Source organism: Eutrema salsugineum, unplaced genomic scaffold (assembly GCF_000478725.1).
Source record: "Eutrema salsugineum unplaced genomic scaffold, Eutsalg1_0 scaffold_5, whole genome shotgun sequence".
NCBI lineage: Eukaryota > Viridiplantae > Streptophyta > Magnoliopsida > Brassicales > Brassicaceae > Eutrema > Eutrema salsugineum.
In genome coordinates this window covers 7860601-7882432 of record NW_006256612.1, presented here as the reverse complement: position 1 = coordinate 7882432, position 21832 = coordinate 7860601, and the positions used below count along the sequence as shown (strand labels likewise).

At 39.1% G+C, this 21832-nt stretch overlaps 6 protein-coding genes across 7 annotated transcripts; 5 read left to right on the top strand and 1 right to left on the bottom strand.

Annotated features, from left to right (window-relative positions):
* The first annotated feature begins 4702 nt into the window (after window positions 1-4702).
* Window positions 4703-8508, top strand: LOC18992769 (nitrate regulatory gene2 protein). The gene is given in 5 exon segments (XM_006416205.2): window positions 4703-6550; window positions 7021-7229; window positions 7321-7544; window positions 7632-8320; window positions 8323-8508. Coding segments are annotated over 5 exon segments (2838 nt in total). The 5' UTR covers window positions 4703-4950; the 3' UTR covers window positions 8439-8508.
* Window positions 8509-9050: 542 nt separating this feature from the next.
* On the top strand, window positions 9051-12200 carry LOC18992767 (protein disulfide isomerase-like 1-1). Its single transcript, XM_006416204.2, has 9 exons — window positions 9051-9342; window positions 9741-9771; window positions 9896-10183; window positions 10273-10458; window positions 10561-10686; window positions 10999-11136; window positions 11232-11469; window positions 11563-11675; window positions 11761-12200. The coding sequence occupies exons 1-9, from the start codon at window positions 9170-9172 to the stop codon at window positions 11971-11973; spliced, it is 1506 nt and encodes a 501-aa protein (XP_006416267.1). The 5' UTR covers window positions 9051-9169; the 3' UTR covers window positions 11974-12200.
* Window positions 12201-14270: 2070 nt separating this feature from the next.
* LOC18992768 (F-box protein 7) lies at window positions 14271-17149 on the top strand. Of its 2 annotated transcripts, XM_006416202.2 has the most exons (10): window positions 14271-14494; window positions 14945-15028; window positions 15133-15245; window positions 15351-15564; window positions 15691-15764; window positions 15869-15922; window positions 16028-16135; window positions 16223-16281; window positions 16583-16793; window positions 16910-17149. In XM_006416202.2, the coding sequence occupies exons 1-10, from the start codon at window positions 14485-14487 to the stop codon at window positions 16967-16969; spliced, it is 987 nt and encodes a 328-aa protein (XP_006416265.2). In that variant the 5' UTR covers window positions 14271-14484; the 3' UTR covers window positions 16970-17149. The 2 variants fall into 2 exon arrangements, with proteins under 2 accessions (XP_006416265.2, XP_024008180.1); XM_024152412.1 differs by having other exon boundaries at window positions 16028-16281.
* LOC18992766 (acetyltransferase At1g77540) lies at window positions 17010-17668 on the bottom strand. The gene is made up of 2 exons (XM_006416203.2): window positions 17366-17668; window positions 17010-17265 (listed from the first exon to the last, which is right to left on the bottom strand). Exons 1-2 carry the CDS (start codon window positions 17603-17605, stop codon window positions 17185-17187), a joined length of 321 nt encoding a protein of 106 aa, XP_006416266.1. The 5' UTR covers window positions 17606-17668; the 3' UTR covers window positions 17010-17184.
* Window positions 17669-17788: 120 nt separating this feature from the next.
* Window positions 17789-19606, top strand: LOC18992765 (BTB/POZ domain-containing protein At1g21780). The gene is made up of 4 exons (XM_006416201.2): window positions 17789-17996; window positions 18116-18261; window positions 18598-18713; window positions 18809-19606. The coding sequence occupies exons 1-4, from the start codon at window positions 17884-17886 to the stop codon at window positions 19412-19414; spliced, it is 981 nt and encodes a 326-aa protein (XP_006416264.1). The 5' UTR covers window positions 17789-17883; the 3' UTR covers window positions 19415-19606.
* A 301-nt stretch (window positions 19607-19907) lies between these two features.
* Window positions 19908-21748, top strand: LOC18992764 (TLC domain-containing protein 2). Its single transcript, XM_006416200.2, has 3 exons — window positions 19908-20245; window positions 20701-20978; window positions 21169-21748. Exons 1-3 carry the CDS (start codon window positions 19987-19989, stop codon window positions 21496-21498), a joined length of 867 nt encoding a protein of 288 aa, XP_006416263.1. The 5' UTR covers window positions 19908-19986; the 3' UTR covers window positions 21499-21748.
* The last annotated feature ends 84 nt before the right edge of the window (window positions 21749-21832 follow it).

Genomic DNA, 21832 nt, shown 5'->3' with positions numbered 1-21832 from the left:
CTCGTACTAACCAGAAAACATACGATTATTGCAGCATGAGTTTATACTTATCATATACATATATAAACTTGAAAGGAATGCGAAACGATCGCTGTTTGACATAAAATCGAATTTATATTAATCGCATCCATGAAACCGTATTAAATCATCTATGAATAGATGACGTCGAACTTTGAATGTCTATACGGGTTACTATCTAAGAAATGTAAACACTAATGAACGGTGTTCCCACACCAAGGGAGCTTAATTTAGACATGAAGACAAAATTGTCATTTAGTTTCCTTGTGATATTTTTTTGGGACAAGGTAATATTAAGAAATTGTCATTTTGTTATGGAAAAATAAAATTCATGAAAGACAGAAGTCAAAAGATATGGAACTTAACAGAGAGGTGGGGCTAAGCTGGACGCCATCAAATGATGACGCATCAAGTTGAAACTCATGGTGAGGCCAAGCCATTGGTTAAGACTCATATTTTCTCATCATTCCAAATTTGGCTCTTAAGTGATATCATGTTCTAAACCCTTTCCCATTATACATACCTTCTTTTTTTTTAAGTGATATTATGCACGTAATTTTTTTTTTTTTGGAACAATTTCAATTATGCACGTAGTTTTATTTGATGATATATAACATTACTTGATTTAAGGATGATGCGTATTTTGAAAAATTCAAAGACCCAAATGCATACAAACTAAATGATTATGTCATCAAAAATAGTTTGAATAACAAAAAGAATTGGTATTAAATTTGCAGAGTTAACGTGAGAAAGAAAAATGTGGAGTTAGAAACAACCACCACTTTGTCTATCTTACCTCCGCGCAGCTCACCATTTCGTTGGACATTATGTAACAACCATTAAGAATTTTAAGATTCAAAAGTGATATCATCACTTCATTAATTACCTCACTAACTTTCCATTAATTATTGCATGATTCTCTACCAGTCTGCTTTATAAATAAATATCTAGTATTAGTATTCATTAAAATTTAGTTTTTAGAAGTTCTTAAACATATTTAAAAAGTACTTTAACCAACCATATTCTTTCGATTTCTTGTTCTCTAGTCATAAAATAATGTGCATTCTTTAGTGAGTTATCGAAAGTATAATGATCGGTTGGGTTTACTTTGGACATTGAAATAGAGAGAGAGAGAGAGAGAAGACAACAAAGTCTGGGAATGATAATGGATTTTAGTGACGATTAGCATTTTGGTAGTAGTTGAGGGAAAATAATGACTCTAAACTTTTTGGATGCATAATGAAAATTGAAATGGATGATATGTGAAATACTTCAAAGGAAACTTTTTTGATATAACAGAAACAGAAAAACGAAATTAATTAAGTAAAGATGTTTTGTTGACGGGACATGGATACCGTACCGTACGTCTAACATTTACAAATATCAAACAATAACCATCCTTTTTTTCCACCAAATGTACGTTATCATTCCTTAATTATCACTATGTTTTACCCGTTCCATTAATAATAACTCTTGAAATAAATTATTGTTTTAATCATCATATAAATATTACTAACGAAACACAATATAAATCGATCGTGTTAGCTTTTGATCCACACAAAAGAGTCAAAGATCATGCATGGAGTTCTCTTACACCATATCTATATTCGGCCGGAAAAACTTCTGGCTTGCAGAAGATTTGAGTCGTTTCTCTCGTATTGTTCGGAGCATGCTACAGTTGAAGTCTAGGCTTGCAGGGTTCCTGCGATGTGAGGTTGGCGATGGTGAGACTGCCTCTTTTTGGTTTGATACTTGGACGGATCTGGGGCCTCTCATACATTTCATCGGGGAGAGAGGTCCTCGGGAGTTACGGATTCGTTTGGAAGCCCGAGTTATCCACGCCACCAAAAATGGCGAATGGAATTTGCCGGCTGCTAGATCGGAAGAAACAGAGTTACTTTAGATTGCCATCTCTGCAATTTCTCCTCCTATTCTCTCGCGGGGGAGTGATTGCTTTCTCTGGCGCAATTCTGCAGGTCTCTTCGCGCCTCGGTTTTCATCTAAGGCGACATGGGAGCAGATTCGAGACCATTATCCGGCGGTTCCTTGGCATCGTGTTATTTGGTTTAAGGAAAATGTTCCTCGATGGTCGTTCATCACTTGGTTAGCGTTCCTTGCAAGGCTACCGACCAAAGATAGACTCAGGCAATGGGGGTTGAATGTTAGTGCTGAGTGTGTCCTCTGCTCTAGGGGTAATGAATCACATGGTCATCTCTTTTTTGACTGTCAGTTCTCGGCTACAGTCTGGAAGCGCTTCGTCGAACCCATCAGGATTAACCCTCCGTTGGATCTCTCTTCTGCTGCTTCGTGGATCTCCAATCACCTTCATGGCAGCAACCGCACTCACGCCACCCTTGTTAAAGTTATATTGCAGGCGCTAGTGTATTCAATCTGGAAAGAGCGCAACTCAAGGATCTTCAAGTCGGTGTTCTCCTCTCCGGCCGATTTCTGCTCCGCGCTCGACCGCCTAATTCGAGACAGGCTCCTCTCCTTCCCTGCCTCGAACGTTAACTCTTCTTCTCTTCTCCAAGTTTATTTCAGTTTAAATGCTCCCCCTTTTAGCTTTTCAATTTGCTTGTTGTAATAAGCTTTTCAGCATGTACAGTGTAAAATTCAGAAAATTGGTATAAATCTTAATATTTAGACAAAAAAAAAAATATCTACATTTCAAAACGTACAGTAATAGTTGTATACATACTTGATCATGATGAGAGGAGTAAAGGTATACATGCATATATACACAAAGATAATGTAATTAAATACTGCAATAATTATTAACCTAACTCTACTGTTGCTTTTTTCCTCTTTTTTTGACAAGCTATTGTTGCTTTTCGTCCTTTCCCTATATATATTTGCTTAGATCTTTGATTATTATGTCGATTTTTGCATGCCAGTTTTCTTATCAAAGTTTATCAGTGGCCAATTCTATAGGTTCGGTTTTTAGAGTCAATTAAGCTTTACTACTTACTAATTAGTAAAACTACTTAATAACGTGATTCCACGTGTTAATAGAGGTAACTAGAAACAATATTAATATTCCAATGGCAAAATATATCAGATAATTATATGTTGATACGTTGTTGTTAAACCAAGATGTTTAAGGACTAAACTTCTAGTTAGTCTAAGCTCAGAGCAAACGTCGAGAATATCCTTTGGTTTGTCATTTATCAACTCTCCATCCCAAATGAGGAAACCGGGGTAGCAAGACACAAACCGGTGCTGAAACCGGTGTGGATACTTGCTAAAACGACATGTCTTACTCGTAATCAAAATCTAGAATCTGACGGTGGCCAGAAATAAGTGGACAGTATTTAATATAGGTAGATATCAGAGGCAGAGGATCAGGAAACCACTATCTAGACTAAAAATTCCAAAAGAATCAATTTTGAATTTCCAAGTTTGGGATGAGAAGGTGCATGCGAACTGGAAATGACAAGCACGTGAGAACCCGATTTTGCATCACGTGACAGGCACACTTTCCTAGTGGCATGTTTCAGCTTTTTCTTATAGCTTAAAGCCCTCTCTCTCTCTCCGTAACATGTTCATGTTTCCTTCATGCATTTGTTTATTAGTAGTAGTATTTCATTTGTTTTCGAGCATTGAACCTCTCTTCGCTCCCATTGATCTTAAAGAAATATCTTTCTCCAAAAATTTCAACTGATCACTATTTAATGTTTTACTATCCTTTTTATAATTTTTAATTGTCTATATGTGTTTTCTTATCGACAACCGTTTAAATGTAAATCTAAATATATCAGTATCAAAACTTTAGTGTGAAACCTTCTAACAAAATTAATTTTAATATAAACATACTGACCAAATGATGGCTTATTAGACTTGCAAATAAGTAAGCTATTTTGAAGTCGCATACCTTCAAGCCTTAATATTTTTTTCTGTTTTTTTTGTTCTTTTCAAATACAGTTTCTGTTTAAGGTTATCCTCAATAAAAGAAACTAGAACCTGTCAATTTAATAACACTTGTACCTACCAAACTAGTGACACTTTGGGGAAATAAAAAACCTAATGACACTTTTACTGTTTACTTTACATAGTAGTACTTGTTTTACAAATTTAGGGGATATATAGTTTAAACTTTTTTTTTTTTGAAATTTGTTAAAGAGATAAAAGTAAAAGTATATAGGGGAAAAAAAGGTAAAAAGTGAAAAGTAAAAAGACACGGTCTTATCACACAACCTCCTTCGTCGTCGACGTCGTTTCTATCTCTGTATCTCTCTCTTTTTTCCTTGCCGGAAAACTTGTGGAGAATTTTCAGAAATTTGTTATTAAAAAGAAACAGATTGCCTTTGTTTTTGGTTTTTCCTCGTCTCTCCCACTTTCTTCTTCCCCATTTCAATTGCATTTAAGTTTTGCTCAAATCCCTAGCTTTCTTACACACATCCCTATCCGTTAAATTTCGTAGACATCGAAATTTAATTGCAACAAGACGAATTTATTTTTATTACTAGTTTATTTTTTTAGAACTAAACCCCAAAATATATTTTTTTAATTTTGCTTTCTGTCTCTCTCCTCTGATTCCTGTCTGCTACGGTCACGTTTAAAGAAATCAGCAAACCATGGATTCTTCTGTCTCTCTCTCTGTCACTCTCTCGCATGCACGAGAGCTCTCCTCTTGTACGTTTAATCTTTTGTTTTTTCCTCCCAATTTCATCCGTTCACCATAACAACGACAAATTACTAAACTTTTGTTTTTTTTTTGAAACTCTTGAATTCCTGGTATTTATCTCTCCGATTTTGAAACCCAGATTTCGGATTTGGGGATTTGTTTTCCTCTCCGAACAGTCAGACGAGATTTGAGGAAAGAGATGGTCTTTCCATTGTCCGTACAGGAAGAAGAAGCATGAGACTTGAAACCGTCTTTGGAGTTGTGGAGACGACGAAGCCTCATTATCATCATCTTCTTCTTCTTCTTAGATGGGTTGCGGAGGATCCAAAGTAGATGATCAACCGCTTGTGATTCTCTGTAGAGAGAGGAAGGAACTGATCAAAGCGGCGTCGCATCATCGCTGTGCTTTAGCCGCTGCTCATCTCGCCTACTTTCAGTCTCTCTACGACGTGGGCGAATCGATTAAACGTTTCGTCGACGAGGAACTCGTCGTCGTTGGCTCATCTTCTTTGCCGGGTTCGCCAGTTCTTACTTTACCTTCCGATGAAGGGAAGCCTCATAAACACAAGATCTCGTCTTCTTCAACTTCTATCTCGCATTCCGTCGTTGAAGATGAGGAAGAAGAAGGTTCGCATTTGCACTTAACATCTGGATCAGAGTTCGATTCGGGATCCGAATCTGGATCTGACGAGGCATTAGGTCATATCCACATTGAAACCAGCCCTAAAGTGGAAAATGAAGAACGTTTACCGGAAATTTTCTCACGCGGTTATCCACCCGGTTACCCGCCCAGTTATCCGTTAAGTTATCCGCCTGGTTTTGCACCTGGATTTCAACCGGGTTACCCACCGGGTTACTCAACCGGGTATCAGTATCCGGCTCAAGGATGGGAATACATGGGAGAGAACCCGAACCCGTATCCGAGAATGTATTTCATGAAGAAGTCTGCGCCGTCATCTCGACCCGGAGTATTTCAGCCGGAGAATCATCGAGTGGAGAACGGGCAATGGCTGCCGGAGAACGGAGTAGGATATTCCAATTATTTTCCCGGGTACGCTAATTCTGGTTATTTCGGCTACCCGGAACAACGTCGAGCACCACCTTCTCCGGCGAGGCCGCCTCCGTCTCCGCCTACAGTTTCCAGTTGGGATTTTTTGAATGTATTCGATACTTATGATTACAATAGAGCTGGTGTCGGTGAAAGTTCCGGTGCCGGTGCCGGGTACTCTCCGGCCAATGGTGGAGTTAGGTCAAATTCAAGCAGTCCTGATTCGAGGGAAGTGAGGGAGAGGGAAGGGATTCCTGAACTGGAAGAAGAAACAGAACAAGAAGTCATTGGGCAAACATTCAAGCATACGAAGAGGAAAGGCACTGAGAAGGTGAAAGAACACAGTCAGGAGAATGAGCCCGGGAACTGGTCTCAACGGGAAGAGATTAACGAGAGAAAAATCAAGAAAAGAGGAGATTCAGGTGAAGGAACTTCAAGGGCAGCAGTGCCTACGGCAGAGAGCTCTTTTGGTTCAAAGACTGTGTCATCGTTTTCAAGCAGTGAAGAAGGATCTGAGTTTCACCATGTTGATGATGGAGAAGGAAAGAGTAGCAGCAACGATTTAAGCGGGCACGAGACGGTTGCTACGAAGAGCGTTGGGGAAGTAGAAGAAGAAAATTACGTGAGGAAGAAAGGTGTGAGCTTTGAGTTGGAGGAAAGTATTGCAACTTCTTTTGATGTTGAATCTTCCAAGATTAGTAGCCTGTCTGCATTGTCGGTTCATGCCACTAGAGATCTCAGAGAAGTTGTGAAGGAGATCAAGAGTGAGTTTGAGGTTGCTTCTTCACATGGGAAGGAAGTGGCTGTGTTGCTTGAGGTCAGCAAGTTACCTTATCAGCAGAAAAGCTCTGGGCTTAAAGGTAATGTTCTTACATTGTTTTTATTGTGTTTGAGATCGCTTCCTTAATTGCATATATGAGTTTTCCAGATTTATTGCTTCATTTGAAATAATCTATACATGAAAAAACCATTTCTTGTAGATCAAGCTGGTTACTTGGGGCGATGATTAATACATTTCTGCATGTGAGTTAAGGTTAGAATAGAATTAGCTGCTTTGCAACTGTGCTTGAAATGTAGCAGTACTTTGGATCTTTTCATGCATGAGAAACAATTTTTTACTAACTCTGATAGCAATACTAACTTCATTTTACCTTCGATCTGTTCAAGTTTGGAACTAAATTTCGATGTAGTGAAAAATAATGCTGACCTTTTGATAGAATGAGAACTATTATGCCTGGTTTATAATAGACCATAGGTTTGATTTGCATCACTTGAGTCATACTTTGTTGCTTTTTCCAATGATATCTACTCTTCTTGTTTCTCTCTCTAGTTATCTTTTCCCGGATCATGTACCTGGTAGCACCATCCACAGCGTCATCGCGTTCTCAGCCTCAACCGTCAATACGGTTAACATCTAGGATACTGAAAGTTGCAAAAACATACAATGGTCAAGATGTTAGAGAAGGCTTTAGTGGAAACCTCTCATCCACTTTGGAGAAACTCTACGCCTGGGAAAAGAAACTGTACAAGGAAGTCAAGGTGTGGATGTGTTTCTTGGTTTCGAATGTGGATTAAATGTCTCTTTAGATCCGAGCATCTTGTGACGTATGTAGTTCTTTGTTGATGGCAGGATGAAGAGAAGCTTCGAGTTATTTATGAAGAAAAGTGCAGAACATTGAAAAAACTGGATAGTATTGGTGCGGAATCTAGCAAGATTGATGCTACTAGAGCATCCATTAGGAAGCTACTAACCAAACTCGACGTCTGTATAAGATCCGTTGATTCCATTTCCACCAGGATACATAAACTGAGAGACGAAGAATTGGAGCCGCAACTCACTCAACTTATTCATGGGTAATAAAACCATTTTCATTGCTTCAGACTCTTCCTACATGTTTACATATATTCCTTTATGTAATCCGGTTCTTGGAAATTTTAAAGGTTGATAAAAATGTGGAGATCGATGCTCAAGTGCCACCAGAAGCAGTTCCATGCGATCATGGAGAGCAAGGTTCGATCTCTCAGGGCGAACACCGGCTTACAAAGAGACTCTGGTCTCAAAGCTATTCTCGATCTGGAGATGGAGCTACGAGAATGGTGCATTAGCTTCAACGATTGGGTCAACACTCAGAAACTATACGTCGAGTCTCTAAATGGATGGCTCTCAAGATGTCTTCACTATGAACCTGAAACAACAGAGGACGGGATCGCACCTTTCTCTCCTAGCCGTGTTGGAGCTCCACAGGTTTTCGTTATATGCAAAGATTGGCAAGAAGCAATGGCGAGAATCTCTGGAGAGAACGTGACAAACGCGATGCAAGGTTTCGCCTTGAACTTACATGAACTATGGGAGAGACAAGATGAGGAGCAAAGGCAGAGAGTGAAAGCAGAGTATGTCTCGCATGATTTTGAGAAACGGTTGAATGATCTCCGGATGGAGAGGGCGAGAGCGAGAATGAGAAACGATCAGCTACATGACGGTGCATCGGAGAGAAGCGTGGTCTTGTCCGAGAGCGGGATTTCAGCGTTGGATGATTTGAAGGTGGACTTGGATTCGATGAGGAAGAAGCTAGAAGAAGAGAGAGCAAGGCACAAGGAAACCATTAAACTTGTGAACAATGCAGCTTCAAGCAGCTTAAAGCTGGTTTGGTTCCAATCTTTGAGGCTTTGGGAAATTTCACGTCACAAGTTGTGAAAGCTCATGAACATGTTAGGTTTCAACGACAACAACCTCAATCTTCTTCTTGATGAAGTTGAGGGTTGATTTTACACGAATTGAAAATTTTGGTAATGAAATTATATTCGGCTTAGGAAATTGTTGTACATATTTTACAATTTATATATTCATTGATTGGTTGTAGCTTCTTAATTATCATCATTCTTTTCTCTTTAAGGTATCAAATACTCGGATTTAGTTCGAAGTCCGAATGTATTTTTCTCAAACTTATATCACGGTCAACAAAAATCTAATGATAAAAAGTCATGAAACTAAACTAAAGTACTAAACCATCTATTACGGGTCAGATCTAAATGCATTTTTTTATTTTGACCATTTTGTTCCACGAAGTCACGAGCTGGAGATCTCATTTGGTTCCAGCCTAGTGATCACGTGGTGTTTCGATGTCGTGGCGCTTGTTCATTGGCACTGTGACTAGTGTTCTTCGGTTTAGACAAATTTCTCTCATCAATTTGGTTTTTTACTTTTCACCCCCGGTAAATTGGAAATTATAACCACAATCGTTTATAACCGCCTAAGGTCAAGATCGTCAAGACACTGTGTGACACATTTAAGTTCTTGCCAAATCCCTATAAGGCTATAACTATGACGACGTAACATCCAATGAGAAGTCGCCACGCGGATGTATGACCATTTAGCACTCGGTTTACATGATTTGCAGTCAAACGCGCTGATAAATATCTCCCAGAGCTTCTCCGGAGAGCTTACAGAGTTTCCGAACGAAGAAATCGAGAGAGCAATAATGGCGATGAGAAGATATGCGTTGTTTTCGATCCTTGTGTTGTCGTTGTTCGCTTCGTCCATTAGAAGCGAGCAGACGGAGACGAAGGAGTTCGTGTTGACCTTGGATCACACTAACTTCAGCGAAACCATCAACAAGCATGATTTCATCGTCGTCGAGTTCTACGCCCCATGGTATTGATTTGTGATTATTAAACCTTTTCTGTTAGTATATTTCTATGTGTTTCTGATTCGTGAATCTGATTGATCCCCTTTACTTTTCACCTGGATCTAAATTTAGTATTTGATTTTTGATCGTTTTTGGATTTGCATGCGAATGATTTCTTATTCTCACTTACGTTGTGTGCCTGTGTGGTGTTTCCACTTTTGATCTAAATTGGCGTAGAGGCAGAAATTTTGTCGCAATTCTGTGATTTGAGCGATTCGATCTATTTCCATCTATGATCTGAATTCAAATTACGAGCTTGTGCACTTAGTAATTTGGCGCAAGGATGCCCGATTTGATATTTTTTTTTGTTTAATTCTGTAACTGATGCGTAAAAGTATGTGATCTTTATCTTGTTCTTCATCAGGTGTGGACACTGCAAGCAGCTTGCTCCTGAGGTAATACCGCTTTTACAATAACTTATATAGGATCTGCATATGGGGAATCTATTTAATCATTTACAAAGCTATTTATCTAATTTATGTAGCCGTGACTGAAATGGTGATGAAATTTTGTTTACAGTACGAGAAGGCTGCGTCAGAGTTGAGCAGCCACGTCCCTCCGGTGGTTCTCGCTAAGATTGATGCAAGTGAGGAAACAAACAGAGAGTTTGCAACCCAGTACGAGGTTCAGGGTTTCCCAACAATCAAGATTTTCAGAAACGGAGGAAAAGCCGTTCAAGAATACAATGGACCTCGTGAAGCTGACGGCATTGTTTCTTACTTGAAGAAGCAAAGTGGACCTGCTTCATTTGAAATTAAGTCAGCTGATGTTGCTGCTGAGGTTGTTGGTGACAAGAAGGTCGTTGTGGTAAGTGTCACAAACATATACCCTTTTCTTTTGTTTTCATGATTTCATCATATATGGCAGGCAAATAACGTCTGTTTCTGGTGTTTTAGGTTGGGGTTTTCCCTAAATTATCTGGCGCCGAGTTTGATTCTTTCTTGGCCACTGCTGAGAAATTGCGCTCTGACTATGATTTCGCACACACCTCTGATGCCAAATTTCTTCCTCGTGGAGAGTCTGTGACGGGACCTGTAGTCAGGCTATTCAAACCCTTCGATGAACTGTTTGTTGATTCCAAGGTACAAGAGAAATGCCTTTCATTTTGTATTACATAGATGAGTGGTCCTGTTATACGGTATATTGTTGGGGAATGCTTGTTTGATTTTCTTCCGTGCATCCAGGATTTTGATGGGGAAGCTCTGGAGAAATTTGTCAAAGAATCCAGCATCCCACTTATCACCGTCTTTGACAAAGATCCAAACAACCACCCATATGTTATCAAATTCTTTGACAGCCCTAATACTAAGGTAATTCGCCGTAGAGTTGCCAAAGATTTTAATCCCATTTCGCTGTAACCAGTTCATGATATACTACAAACATGGATTCTTGTTATGCCTTTTAATTTTACTAGATAAGTATGCTTCATCTATAGATTTACTGAACGAAAAAGTTGTTCATGGCGGTATAGAACTTGACTGAATTCCGTTTCGAGTACGGAAGGAGCTGTATTCGTTTTGATAGTTGTGTCTAGAAATTTTTTTTTTCTTTACTATTATCACTAACCGCTCCAGGTTCCTCAGTGTATTCGTTTTGATGTTGAGTAATATTTTGAGTTTCAGGCGATGTTGTTCATTAACTTCACTGGAGAAGGAGCTGAGACTCTTAAATCAAAGTACCGTGAAGTTGCTACATCCAACAAGGGACAGGGTCTTAGCTTCCTTCTCGGTGATGCTGAGAACAGCCAAGGCGCATTCCAGGTTAGTCTTCTTCTACTATGTATCTTACAATCACTTCATCCCGTGTTGGTTACAAAATGCTAAGCAGATTTCTCTCTTTTCTGAACCAATAACAGTACTTTGGACTCGAAGAGAGCCAAATTCCTCTCATCATTATCCAAACTGTTGATGACAAGAAATACCTGAAAACAAATTTGGAGGTTGACCAGATTGAATCATGGGTCAAGGACTTCAAAGATGGAAAAGTTGCTCCACACAAGAAATCTCAACCTATCCCAACCGAAAACAACGAGCCAGTGAAGGTTGTTGTTGCTGAGAGCCTTGACGACATGGTCTTCAACTCCGGAAAGAACGGTGAGTTACATTACATTATTAAATCACAAACGCCTGTTTGCTGTTAGCAAGAAGTTTATAAATCAAGTTTTGTTTCGTCAAATTTTATTGCAGTCTTGCTTGAATTCTATGCTCCATGGTGTGGACACTGCCAAAAGCTTGTTCCAATCTTGGACGAAGTCGCTGTGTCATACCAAAGCGACCCAAGTGTCGTCATAGCTAAGCTTGTAAGTCTTTTCTCTTTCCTCGTATTTGAGAGTATGGTCTGCGGTTTAATCTTGTACGGGTTTCTTAACGCTTTCACTTGTCCAGGACGCAACCGCGAATGACTTCCCACATGACACATTCGATGTGAAGGGCTTCCCAACCATTTACTTCAGATCAGCGAGCGGAAACATTGTGGTTTATGAAGGAGATAGGACAAAGGAAGATATCATAAGCTTCATCGACAAGAACAAGGACACAGCCGGAGAGCCTACAAAGACGGAGGAAAAGACAACTGAGGAAGCTAAGGACGAGCTCTAAAAAGACAAAAGTGTGTTCTGACTCTTAGCTGCTAGCTTAGTTTGGTAGTTTTGAGGAAAATACAGAGAGAGAGAGCGAGAACAATAATGGCTATCTATTCATTAGAGTTTTATTTGCACTCTGCAGAACAATAATGGCTGCCTCTTCTTTTTTTGTTTCATTTTTGTTAATTTTCTTTTTTGAACTTACAAGTTCTCTTTTTATATAATGTGTGAGATATTGAGGCATTTCTTCAGACCTAAGACAAGAACAATGTAAAACCTATAAAAGAAGTATAGAAGTATAGAACAATGTAAAACCTATAAATCTTAAGGAATATAAGTATTTGATTAAAAACCGCTCAAAGACTCCGGTAAAACAGCAATCATATCAGTGATTAACCGTCACTATAACATTATTTGTGTGTGTAATCGAAATTTCATTAAAAATATATATTTCACATATAGATATAGCAGTAATACTATTAAACCATCTTATAATATTAGATAATGCACAAGCAGTTAGTAGTAGCGAGTGAAGCGTTGTGATTAAATTTTCTAAACTTATTTACACAAACCAGGGGCTGTTTTGCATTTTATTACAAGTTTAGGGTCTTTATCAAATTTTCCCAACTACACAAACTCGTTTCCTTTCTTCCCCTCGACTCAGTGCGTTAGGTTACTATGGAGAGACGCGAAGATTAACAATGGTTTTTAGCTTGGATGACCGGGAGTTCGCCGACCTAATCGATGGTTTTCTATCTCATTCTATCGTTCGGAGGTCCTCTGCTGATGCTATGTTCAGTCGATTGAAACAAAATGTTCCAGACACTCTAGCTGAGAAACTGACTCTTCTTCTAGAGTCAGGCGAAGTCAAGAAGAGAGTCATGGCCGCCGTGCTCATCTGGAAGTTACTTACAAGAGATGTTTTGCAGGGTCTCTCCTACCACACATAGTCATCTCTCAAAACAAAGATGTTAGGCTGTATTACCTAGAGGCAGAAGAATCGATATGTTGCCAAATTCTTTTGCTTGTGTCTTATCTTGCGTCTATATGTCTGTCGGATGCCAACTGGCCGGAATTTTCGTCGTTTTTTTCCACATTGCTCGATTCAACAGAACTGATGAAGAATTTATCCGCCTGTCTCATTTTGCTGAAGTTGTCTCCCAGAGCTCTAGAGTTTCTGGTCCATCCTCTGGTACAAAATGTTGGATCCTTCTTCACCCATTGACCTCCAACTTGGTTTAGAATCTTTTCTTCACATTGTTTTTGTTAAGTCATCTGAGCCTTTGCAAGTTGTTTTGTCTTCGCTCATTTCTCAATTGACCATCTACCTCCAAGAAACTATAGCACATGAGGTATTCCTCTGTTTAGATACACTGCTGCGTTTGTATGATGCATTTTTTTTTTACTTACTACATAAGATAAAATTTTAAATAATTTTAGATGAGCTAATTTTTTTAAAGTTATTATTATGTATTTGACGAACTTGATTTCAATTTATACAATCAATAACACTCCCTATTTTTAATAAAAAACACTATAATGAACTAATAGCGCACGCAAAAAAATTGTTAGTCCACTACTTATAAGCATTTAGGTCTGTCATTGAACAAAAATGTTTATCCAAAGTGGTGTGTGTTCATTTATGATTAACAATGGAGATGATGCCATGGTGGCATAAGTTCAAATTTGTGAGGCTTTCAAATCATGCTCAAAGATCCTAAACGAAGAAGAAAGTATTCATTAGGCAGGATTTATTTTAATAATGTCAGTTTTCCTAATTCTATAACTGATAAATGGTTTACTATATTGGCAGGTAAGAGACTCTTTTGCATAAGAGAAGACGGGAAAGAAGGTGATTTGGTTGCTTTATTTTCTTTTGTACATATGGAAAAAATTGAAGCATGTTTTGAAACTATTAGATGCCGTATTTTGCATGTAATCACCCCCTCTAATCTTTTAGTTTCCAAGTTTGGTTAATATTACGATTCAGTATCATCTTGGTTGCCTAACATAAAAGAATAATGATTTTACCTTGAAAAAACCGAAAGCACAAAGACCGAACCAAAACCGAATAATAAATAATTTGCGGCCTATTTGCTAAAAACTTAAAATCTGAATTGGCTGGGCAGGTGATTATCCTTCTGCTAAGAAGGGTTGGTTAGTTCTTGCCATCTTTCACAAGAAAAGATCGTGACGGACAAACAAATAAGCGTCACAACCTTTTCAACTGCAGCTTTCTAGAGTAGTTTAGACCGCATCTTACTGGCCTTATTTATGATTGATTATTGGAAGGCGTACCACACGGCCAAACAGCTAAAACTAAACCAATTTGATTCAAAAAAAAAACAAAACCGTAACTGATTGAAAGTTATTTAATTGAGAAATCGGTTTTGTTGTCAAATAATGTGAACCTCGAGAAGAGAGAAGGAGTCTCTGGTCCTATCGTCTTTTATTTTTCCCGGTAACAGAGACCGCCCGGGCGGCTACAAAACCGTTGATTCCGAGCGTCAACCGTCGACCAGTTTCCATGACTTCAGGTATTCCAATTTCAGATTGAATTTGTAATTTTCTTTTTAAAAATCTAATTTACGTAAAAACCATCGGGATTGATATATGTGAGATATCGAGAACGGCTTGTCTCTGTTTTTCTCGCTATTTCGATTTGATCATTTGGAACTGTATCGATTGATTCTCTGGGAATGATTTGATATTTTCCTCTACATTCAGTCATGTAAATTTGTATAAATCAGCGTTCGCAGAGGGGAGATTGCTGTGTAATTGATCTGGTAGTCTCGTGAAATGTGTTGTGTTACAAATTTGAGAAATGAAAGGGTTTTATTTATTTATCCCTTTCTTCATTCACATTATTATTATTTTTTTTTTTTGCTTTTTGATATGACGGAGAGACAAGAAACCAGTGGAGAAGAGGTGAAAGTGTTGGCTACGTACGTATTGATGATTCTTTTTTATAAACTCTGATTTCGCAGATGCTCTCAATATACCTTCTGAGCTTGAATCAGCGTTGCGGCTCAGGACTGTACAATACTTTATTACAAAGAGGCCTTGGCTTGGTAATCTTAATCATTATTCAACATCTATTCTGTAATGTGAATTTATTTTACTAGAAGTGCATTTTCATGGTTTAGAGATGAGTTGCATTTCTCTCTTTTTACAGATCTCTATGGAGTCCATGTGAGGCCTGTGGCACCGTTCGGAAGCACAAGTAGTAAACCCTATTTTGATCCAGCATTGATTCATCGTTCCTTGCCCGATGAGCTTCTTTTCGAGGTTTGGAACTTCCTGTTTTTCCTTGTGTTATTACTGAAGTTTCCATTTGTACTTATATCTGTTTTGTGTAATGCTGAAGTTGACTCATGGATATGTTGCTTGTAGGTATTTGCTCGGATGATGCCTTATGAATTAGGAAGAGCAGCTTGTGTCTGCAGAAAGTGGAGGTACACCGTTCGAAACCCTGTGTTCTGGCGTAATGCTTGCTTGAAAGCTTGGCAGACTGCTGGGGTTATCGAAAACTATAGGATCTTGCAATCCAAATATGATGGATCGTGGCGGAAAATGTGGCTTCTAAGATCAAGAGTTCGCACCGATGGTAATCTTTTCTTTTGTATGCCTTGACTAACATCAACTCTTGTTATATCAACGTAGCCTAAGACCCTTCTCAAAGGCTTTTAGCTTGAAAGTTTCCTTTTGCAATAACTTCGTATCTTCTTCTCAGGTCTTTATGTGAGTAGGAATACTTACATTCGAGCTGGAATCGCTGAGTGGAAGATCACAAATCCAGTTCACATAGTAAAGTCCTTGTCTTTTTCCTTGAATTTGCTCTGTTTTTGTTCTTCTGTCCCATTCAGACACATTTAACGAGTTCCTTCTTCTTTTGGAATTATTTTATGCAGGTTTGTTACTACCGCTACATAAGATTCTACCCTTCTGGCAGATTTCTTTACAAGGTTTGCATACTACGATCTAACTAGGTATAAACGTTGAGCCGCTTTCATGATCTACTCTGATCTTTCAATTGGTGTTTTTTTTTTTTTTTTTTTGTTATCCTGCAGAACTCTTCGCAGAAATTGAAGGATGTTGCTAAGTACATGAACTTTAAAGCTTCTAAAGCCGACTCTCTTTACAGAGGCACTTATACATTGTCAATGACAGATGATAAGGTTATATCTACCTCTAACTGCCTATTGGCTGGAAAATCAACAACATTACATCTTCATCATTATCTTGAAAAGATGTTCCTTTTGCAGATCGAAGCAGCTGTTCTGTACCCAGGGACACGCCCTACTGTCTTAAGGATCCGTTTAAGGTATTACAGTCCCTCAAAATATCAGGACAGAAAAAATATCATTTCGATAGTAGCACTTGGTTTGCATGTACTTATGGGGAATTTAGACTCGTTTTGAAGAATTTAACCTACTGGGAAGAAGGCCTATTACTTATCTTTTAAGTGTCATGACTAGTACATCCATTTAAGACTTATGTTTTGCCAGTGAATGTGATGAATATTGTCTATATGATTTATAAGCGATAAGACGGGTTTAAACTGAGAAGCTTGCAGTCATTTGGATCTTCATTGTAAGGGTTTTTGGTTTTTGGGGTGTGGTTAGGTTAAGAGGAACGACGATTGGAGCCAATAACCGGATGGATTTGCTATCACTTGTGACAAGTGGTGTAAACGATGAGGAAGTAAGCAGCACAGAAGATGACATTCTTGGTGTAGTTGAGAATTGGAGGGACGATGAAACTCACAATCCGGATATACCTGCCGTCTCGCACAAGAGGGGAATGACTCCGTTTGTCTTCGTACCTTTCGAAGAGGCAAGTCAACCCCCTAAAAAAGCTTGCTTTACACCTTTGTTTGGTTTCTCACACATATATAAAAGTGCAACATTTCAATTACATTGATTTGATTTGAATATGTTTTCTTGATGTAGGTTGACCAATCGGTCTTGAACTTACCTCCGGAGAAAATGGATTACTTTGTCACTGGCTAAAGACACATCAACTTCTCTGTACAAAAAATATGTATCATAGAATAGTAACGTTTCACGTTTATTTGATTATTATGATGACAACATTAGTGTTTGTTGCTGTAATAGCCAACTATTAACATTATGTGGTTTTGTTTGTTACAAAAGAAGCTTTATAATGTAATGTTTATATTTATGTTTTTATTCACCAAAAAGCTTCCGTACAAGAAGGACACTGATCAGATGCTAGATTTGAGGAACTTGGGATCCTCTGAGTGAACCAGATGCTTCCAAGATGGGTTTCGAGGAAGAAACGTTTCCTGCAAAAGCCGGATAGATATCATTAGGCAAATGGTACACACACACACTGATCTGATATTCATGGGAGTTTTCAGGAAAACAGAGGAAGAAGCGACGTACGGAAACGTAGGAGCAGGTGGGGACGATGGAGAAGGAGCGAGAGGAAGCGTGTTCGAAAGCAGCGACGCAGAGATGCGAAGCTAAACCCAAACCTGCTTTTGAAGACGGTACGTAGGTTCGAACCAGATCCATGACTCTGCCGTTGTTCTTCATCTTGTATTCTATGAAAGCTTCGTGATCCTCCGTCTCGAATCTATGCCTCCCTTCGTTCCACACGATCTTCGCTTTCTCCGTCGCCATTTTCTCTATTTATCTACAACTTCGAGCTCGAATCATTTCCTTCCAAACCGAGAGAGTTGGGTTGTTTTATCTTATTCTACTTAACCGGAGGGAACCGGTTTAATGATTAGAAAAAGAAAACCCGCCATCATCTTCGTACACGTGGCGCGAGATGGAGGCTGCTGAGTCTGTGTTAGTTGCTTGCTTCGGTCGTGTCATTTTGGCGTGAAGTAAAGCGTTTTGAGAAGAAAAGGAAGTCAAAACTCTAAGAGTTCACAGGAGAAAGAGAAAGAGAGTGGATGGGGGACACGAAGGTGGAGACAATCTCGAGGTTAGCGCAATGGAGGATTGAAAATTTTGGACCTTGCTCTTTCAAGAAATCCGATCCTTTCAAAGTTGGAATCTGGAATTGGTAACAACATACTTTTATCTTTTTTTTTTTTGGTTTTTTTGTTTTTTTCTTCTTGGGGATTTTTATCTTATTTTATTTTTGTTTGTGCTCTTTTGATTATGTTTTTGTTGGGTATGAAGGCATTTGTCTATAGAGAGGAATCGTTATCTATCGGTGAGACTTTTCCCAGAACTTTCTCGAGTATCCAAAGAGCAACCTCCTGTTGCTAAATTTGTTCTTCGTGTCTCCAACGTTGGTCCTAATCGTAGATTCTACATCTCTCCTGGTATGTGTGCTTTCTGAATTTTCCAGTTAGTTGGGATTTGGAAATTTGATTGTTAGTTCAGTTTATGTAAATTATGTTGTGGAGGATGGAATTAGGGGTTTCGGAAAACGTGAAGTAGCTTAGTTAATATATGTTGTAATAAGAAAAACAACAATGAATTCTCAGGAATCCATCATGAATTTCAGCTTCTCAGTACAGTGAAACTGGGAAGTTGATGGAAAAAAATCAAATTTAAATGTTATTGATTGCATATGCTTAAGTATCTTATTGGGAATGGTTGGAACTGAATTAGCCTTGTGTCTATGTAAGCTGAGATGTTCTCTATTTGTGGTGCAGTTTATGAAAAACTGCTGCGTACAACTGATGATTGTGTGTGGCATGTGGACTCCAGTTTCCACGGTCGATTCACCATTGATGTCGAGTTTCTGGATCTCAAAATCTGCCCTTTGAATGCAAGTTTTGATCTTTTTTAGCTGCAACTCTCAAATCTCTAGCATTTCTTATTCTATTTTTCCGTGGCTGATCAATTATCAAATAAAAAATCCAGGGTGGTGAAGCTTCTCCAGTTTGGCCAACCGATGCAACAATGCAATCAATCTCGACTCAGACCACTCTCAAGTGCCTGTCACGGATGCTAGAGGAAAGCATCCTAACCGATGTCACAATCCACACAGCTGGTGGAACGCTCTCTGCTCACAAAGCCATCCTCTCGGCTAGCTCAACCGTCTTCAGAAGCATGTTCCACCACGACCTCAAGGAAAAAGAATCGTCCACAATCCACATCGACGACATGTCCAGAGAGTCTTGCATGGCTCTCCTGAGTTACCTTTACGGAAACATAACCCAAGAAGAGTTCTGGAAACACCGGCTCGCCCTTCTCGGTGCTGCAAACAAATACGATATAACGGATTTGAAAGCGGCGTGCGAGGAAAGCCTTATGGAAGACATAAACTCGGGTAATGTGCTCGAGAGGCTACAAGAGGCTTGGCTTTATCAGCTGGAGAAGCTGAAGAAAGGGTGTCTGATGTATTTGTTTGATTTCGGGAAGATTTATGATGTCAGAGACGAGATCAGCGGTTTCTTCAGGCAAGCTGATCGTGAACTGATGCTGGAGATGTTTCAGGAGGTTTTGTCCGTGTGGAAACCTGTCTAAAAGGCAAAAACAAGTAATATTATCTACTTATTACGCATGGTTTGAATACTTCAGTGTTTGATGGTGTTTTTGTTTATATGTCTTCTTGTTCTTGTGTTTGTAACAACTAACAACGACAACAACACTTGGTTTTGTTGTATTGCTGTATAGTATTGAGTAAGTGTGTTCAATCCAGAAGTTTCGGTTCCGAATTGTTTTGGTTATTCATATCTTTCCAGCAGACTATGTTTTGGGTTTGGGCTTTCGTGCCGATCATAACGGATCATACATGGGCCGTATCTGATGAGTGAACTAGGCCTCATAAGATAGCAGATTTGTCCGACATCGAATGTCGGCACAATTTATGTCGACGTTGAAACGTAATGATATGTTTTTAATTTGATGACTCAGCATCAGACCGAACAGTAGTAGATAGACACGTGTCCGTTGCGTCACAAAAGCGTTCTTGTAACGTGAAGAAGGTATTTGTACGGTCTCTCGTCCGCCAAAATGGAAAGGCAAAGCTTCGAGCCTGGGAAGCTAAGGAATCAAATTTAGGTCTCGAGAGAGAAGAAGAAGAAGAAGGGGTTTCGATGGCGAGGACGGGAATTGGGAGCACGGGAGGGAAGAATAATGGGTCGGGGCAGTTTTTTCTGGCGACGTTGCTTCTTTGGCTTGTCTCCGTCGTCTTTGAGATTGTTTTCAATCTCCGTACGGAGCTTCTCTGGGTGATTTGCGGCGGATGCTTCTTTCAATCGGTGAATTGGGTTGTTCGTTCTTGGCTCTCTCGTGACCCTCTCTTCGTTAATACCTCCGTCTCGCTTTTGCACTCAATCGTCACATCCGCCTCAGGTCCATTTTTCCAACCCTTTATACATTGAAATTTGTATCTTGTGCTCGTGTACGTATTATTGTTCATTGGCATTGATCGATTGTACGTATTATTGGAAGCTTTGTGTTTTCTATCATTTGCTATTTAGCCCATAGCTAAATGCACTTCTTATTTCTTATTGATTTGTTCTTACGATTGTCTCAGTTACTGCTATGCTTGTTTCCTAGTTACTTCTTTTAGGCACTTGGATTTTAAGCCAAGAGTGATGTTTTGTTGAAACATCTCTCAATTTACTATTTTTTTAATGATTCATAGTAATCATTAGTGTTTTAGATCTTCCTGTTTGAGTTTGAAGGCAATCACACCGTTTGGTTTCCGCCTTATCTTTGTATGATGATGCAGTTTTTCTCTTCACCAAGCCATTACTGATTATGATTTTGCATCTTTAAACACTGCATTCGGTGTGTTACCACAGTGGTTTTCATTCTGCTCAATCAGTGCTTAGCCAAAGGTTTAGAGGAGATGTTTGATCATTCAGAGTTGGTTGGTGGTACTTGGAAATGGGCGTATCCAGCTTTGTGTTTCTCTTGTGGCTACTTTGCATATGACCAGTGGGACATGCTTCAGTACCGGTTATACAGTGGCTTAATACCTTCCATTCTTGTTCACCATCTCGTCCTCCTCGTTTGCTTCACCTTGGCTCTATACCGAAATGTAACCATCAACTACCTCATTCTTACTCTCATTTGTGAGGTACGTTCCACTTTCGTCTTCCTGAAGATTCTTCCCTGGCTTGTCTCTGTTCTTTTTCCGAATCTATGCTTACATGCATTTAGTCTCTAGTTTCATATGTAGCAATCTATAGTTGGATACAAACTACATTTTTCAACTCAACAAACATGAAAAATGTAGCAATCTATAGTTGCTCTGGATGTGTAAACAGATGCATTCGATCTTTCTACACGTGAGGAAGCTAAGGAGAATGGCGGGAATCCGAGACAGCAACACGGCATTGGTGAAACTGGAATGGGTGCTAAACTGGATAGCCTTTGTGTTTGCGAGGTGCATTCCTCACATTCTCATCACTGTGAAGCTGATCAAAGACGCGCACAAGTTTGAGAAAGGCGTGGAGTTACCGCTCGCTCTGTTTGGTATGGCGGGAATGAACATCCTCAATGTCGGCCTCGGATTGGATCTGTTTCATGCTTTCAGGAGAGAGAGAAGCAACAGAAGAAATCAAGAGAACACCAACCATCACAACCATGGAGAATAAAATAATTATTAGCCTATTTAGAAGCCATCCATGGATCAACCGAAATCCATGGTTTGTTACGTGACTGTTACTCACGCATGTGTTGTTTATATCTGAGGTTTTGCTGCTAAGTTCTACTAATAGCTTTCAGATTTGTATGTACTAAAGGAAAACAATATGTAAATGTTATTTGGTGCTGATTGCCATTAGCCTTTCATAACCGGTTCGTGTTGGTTTGAATTGTTTTGATATTGAGTATATTTTTGTGGTATATCATGTATTTTTATTTAATTAAAAATTTAATTTTTAAAATTGCTCCAATTACAGACTTTACAGTGTTGTTAGAAAAAAAAAT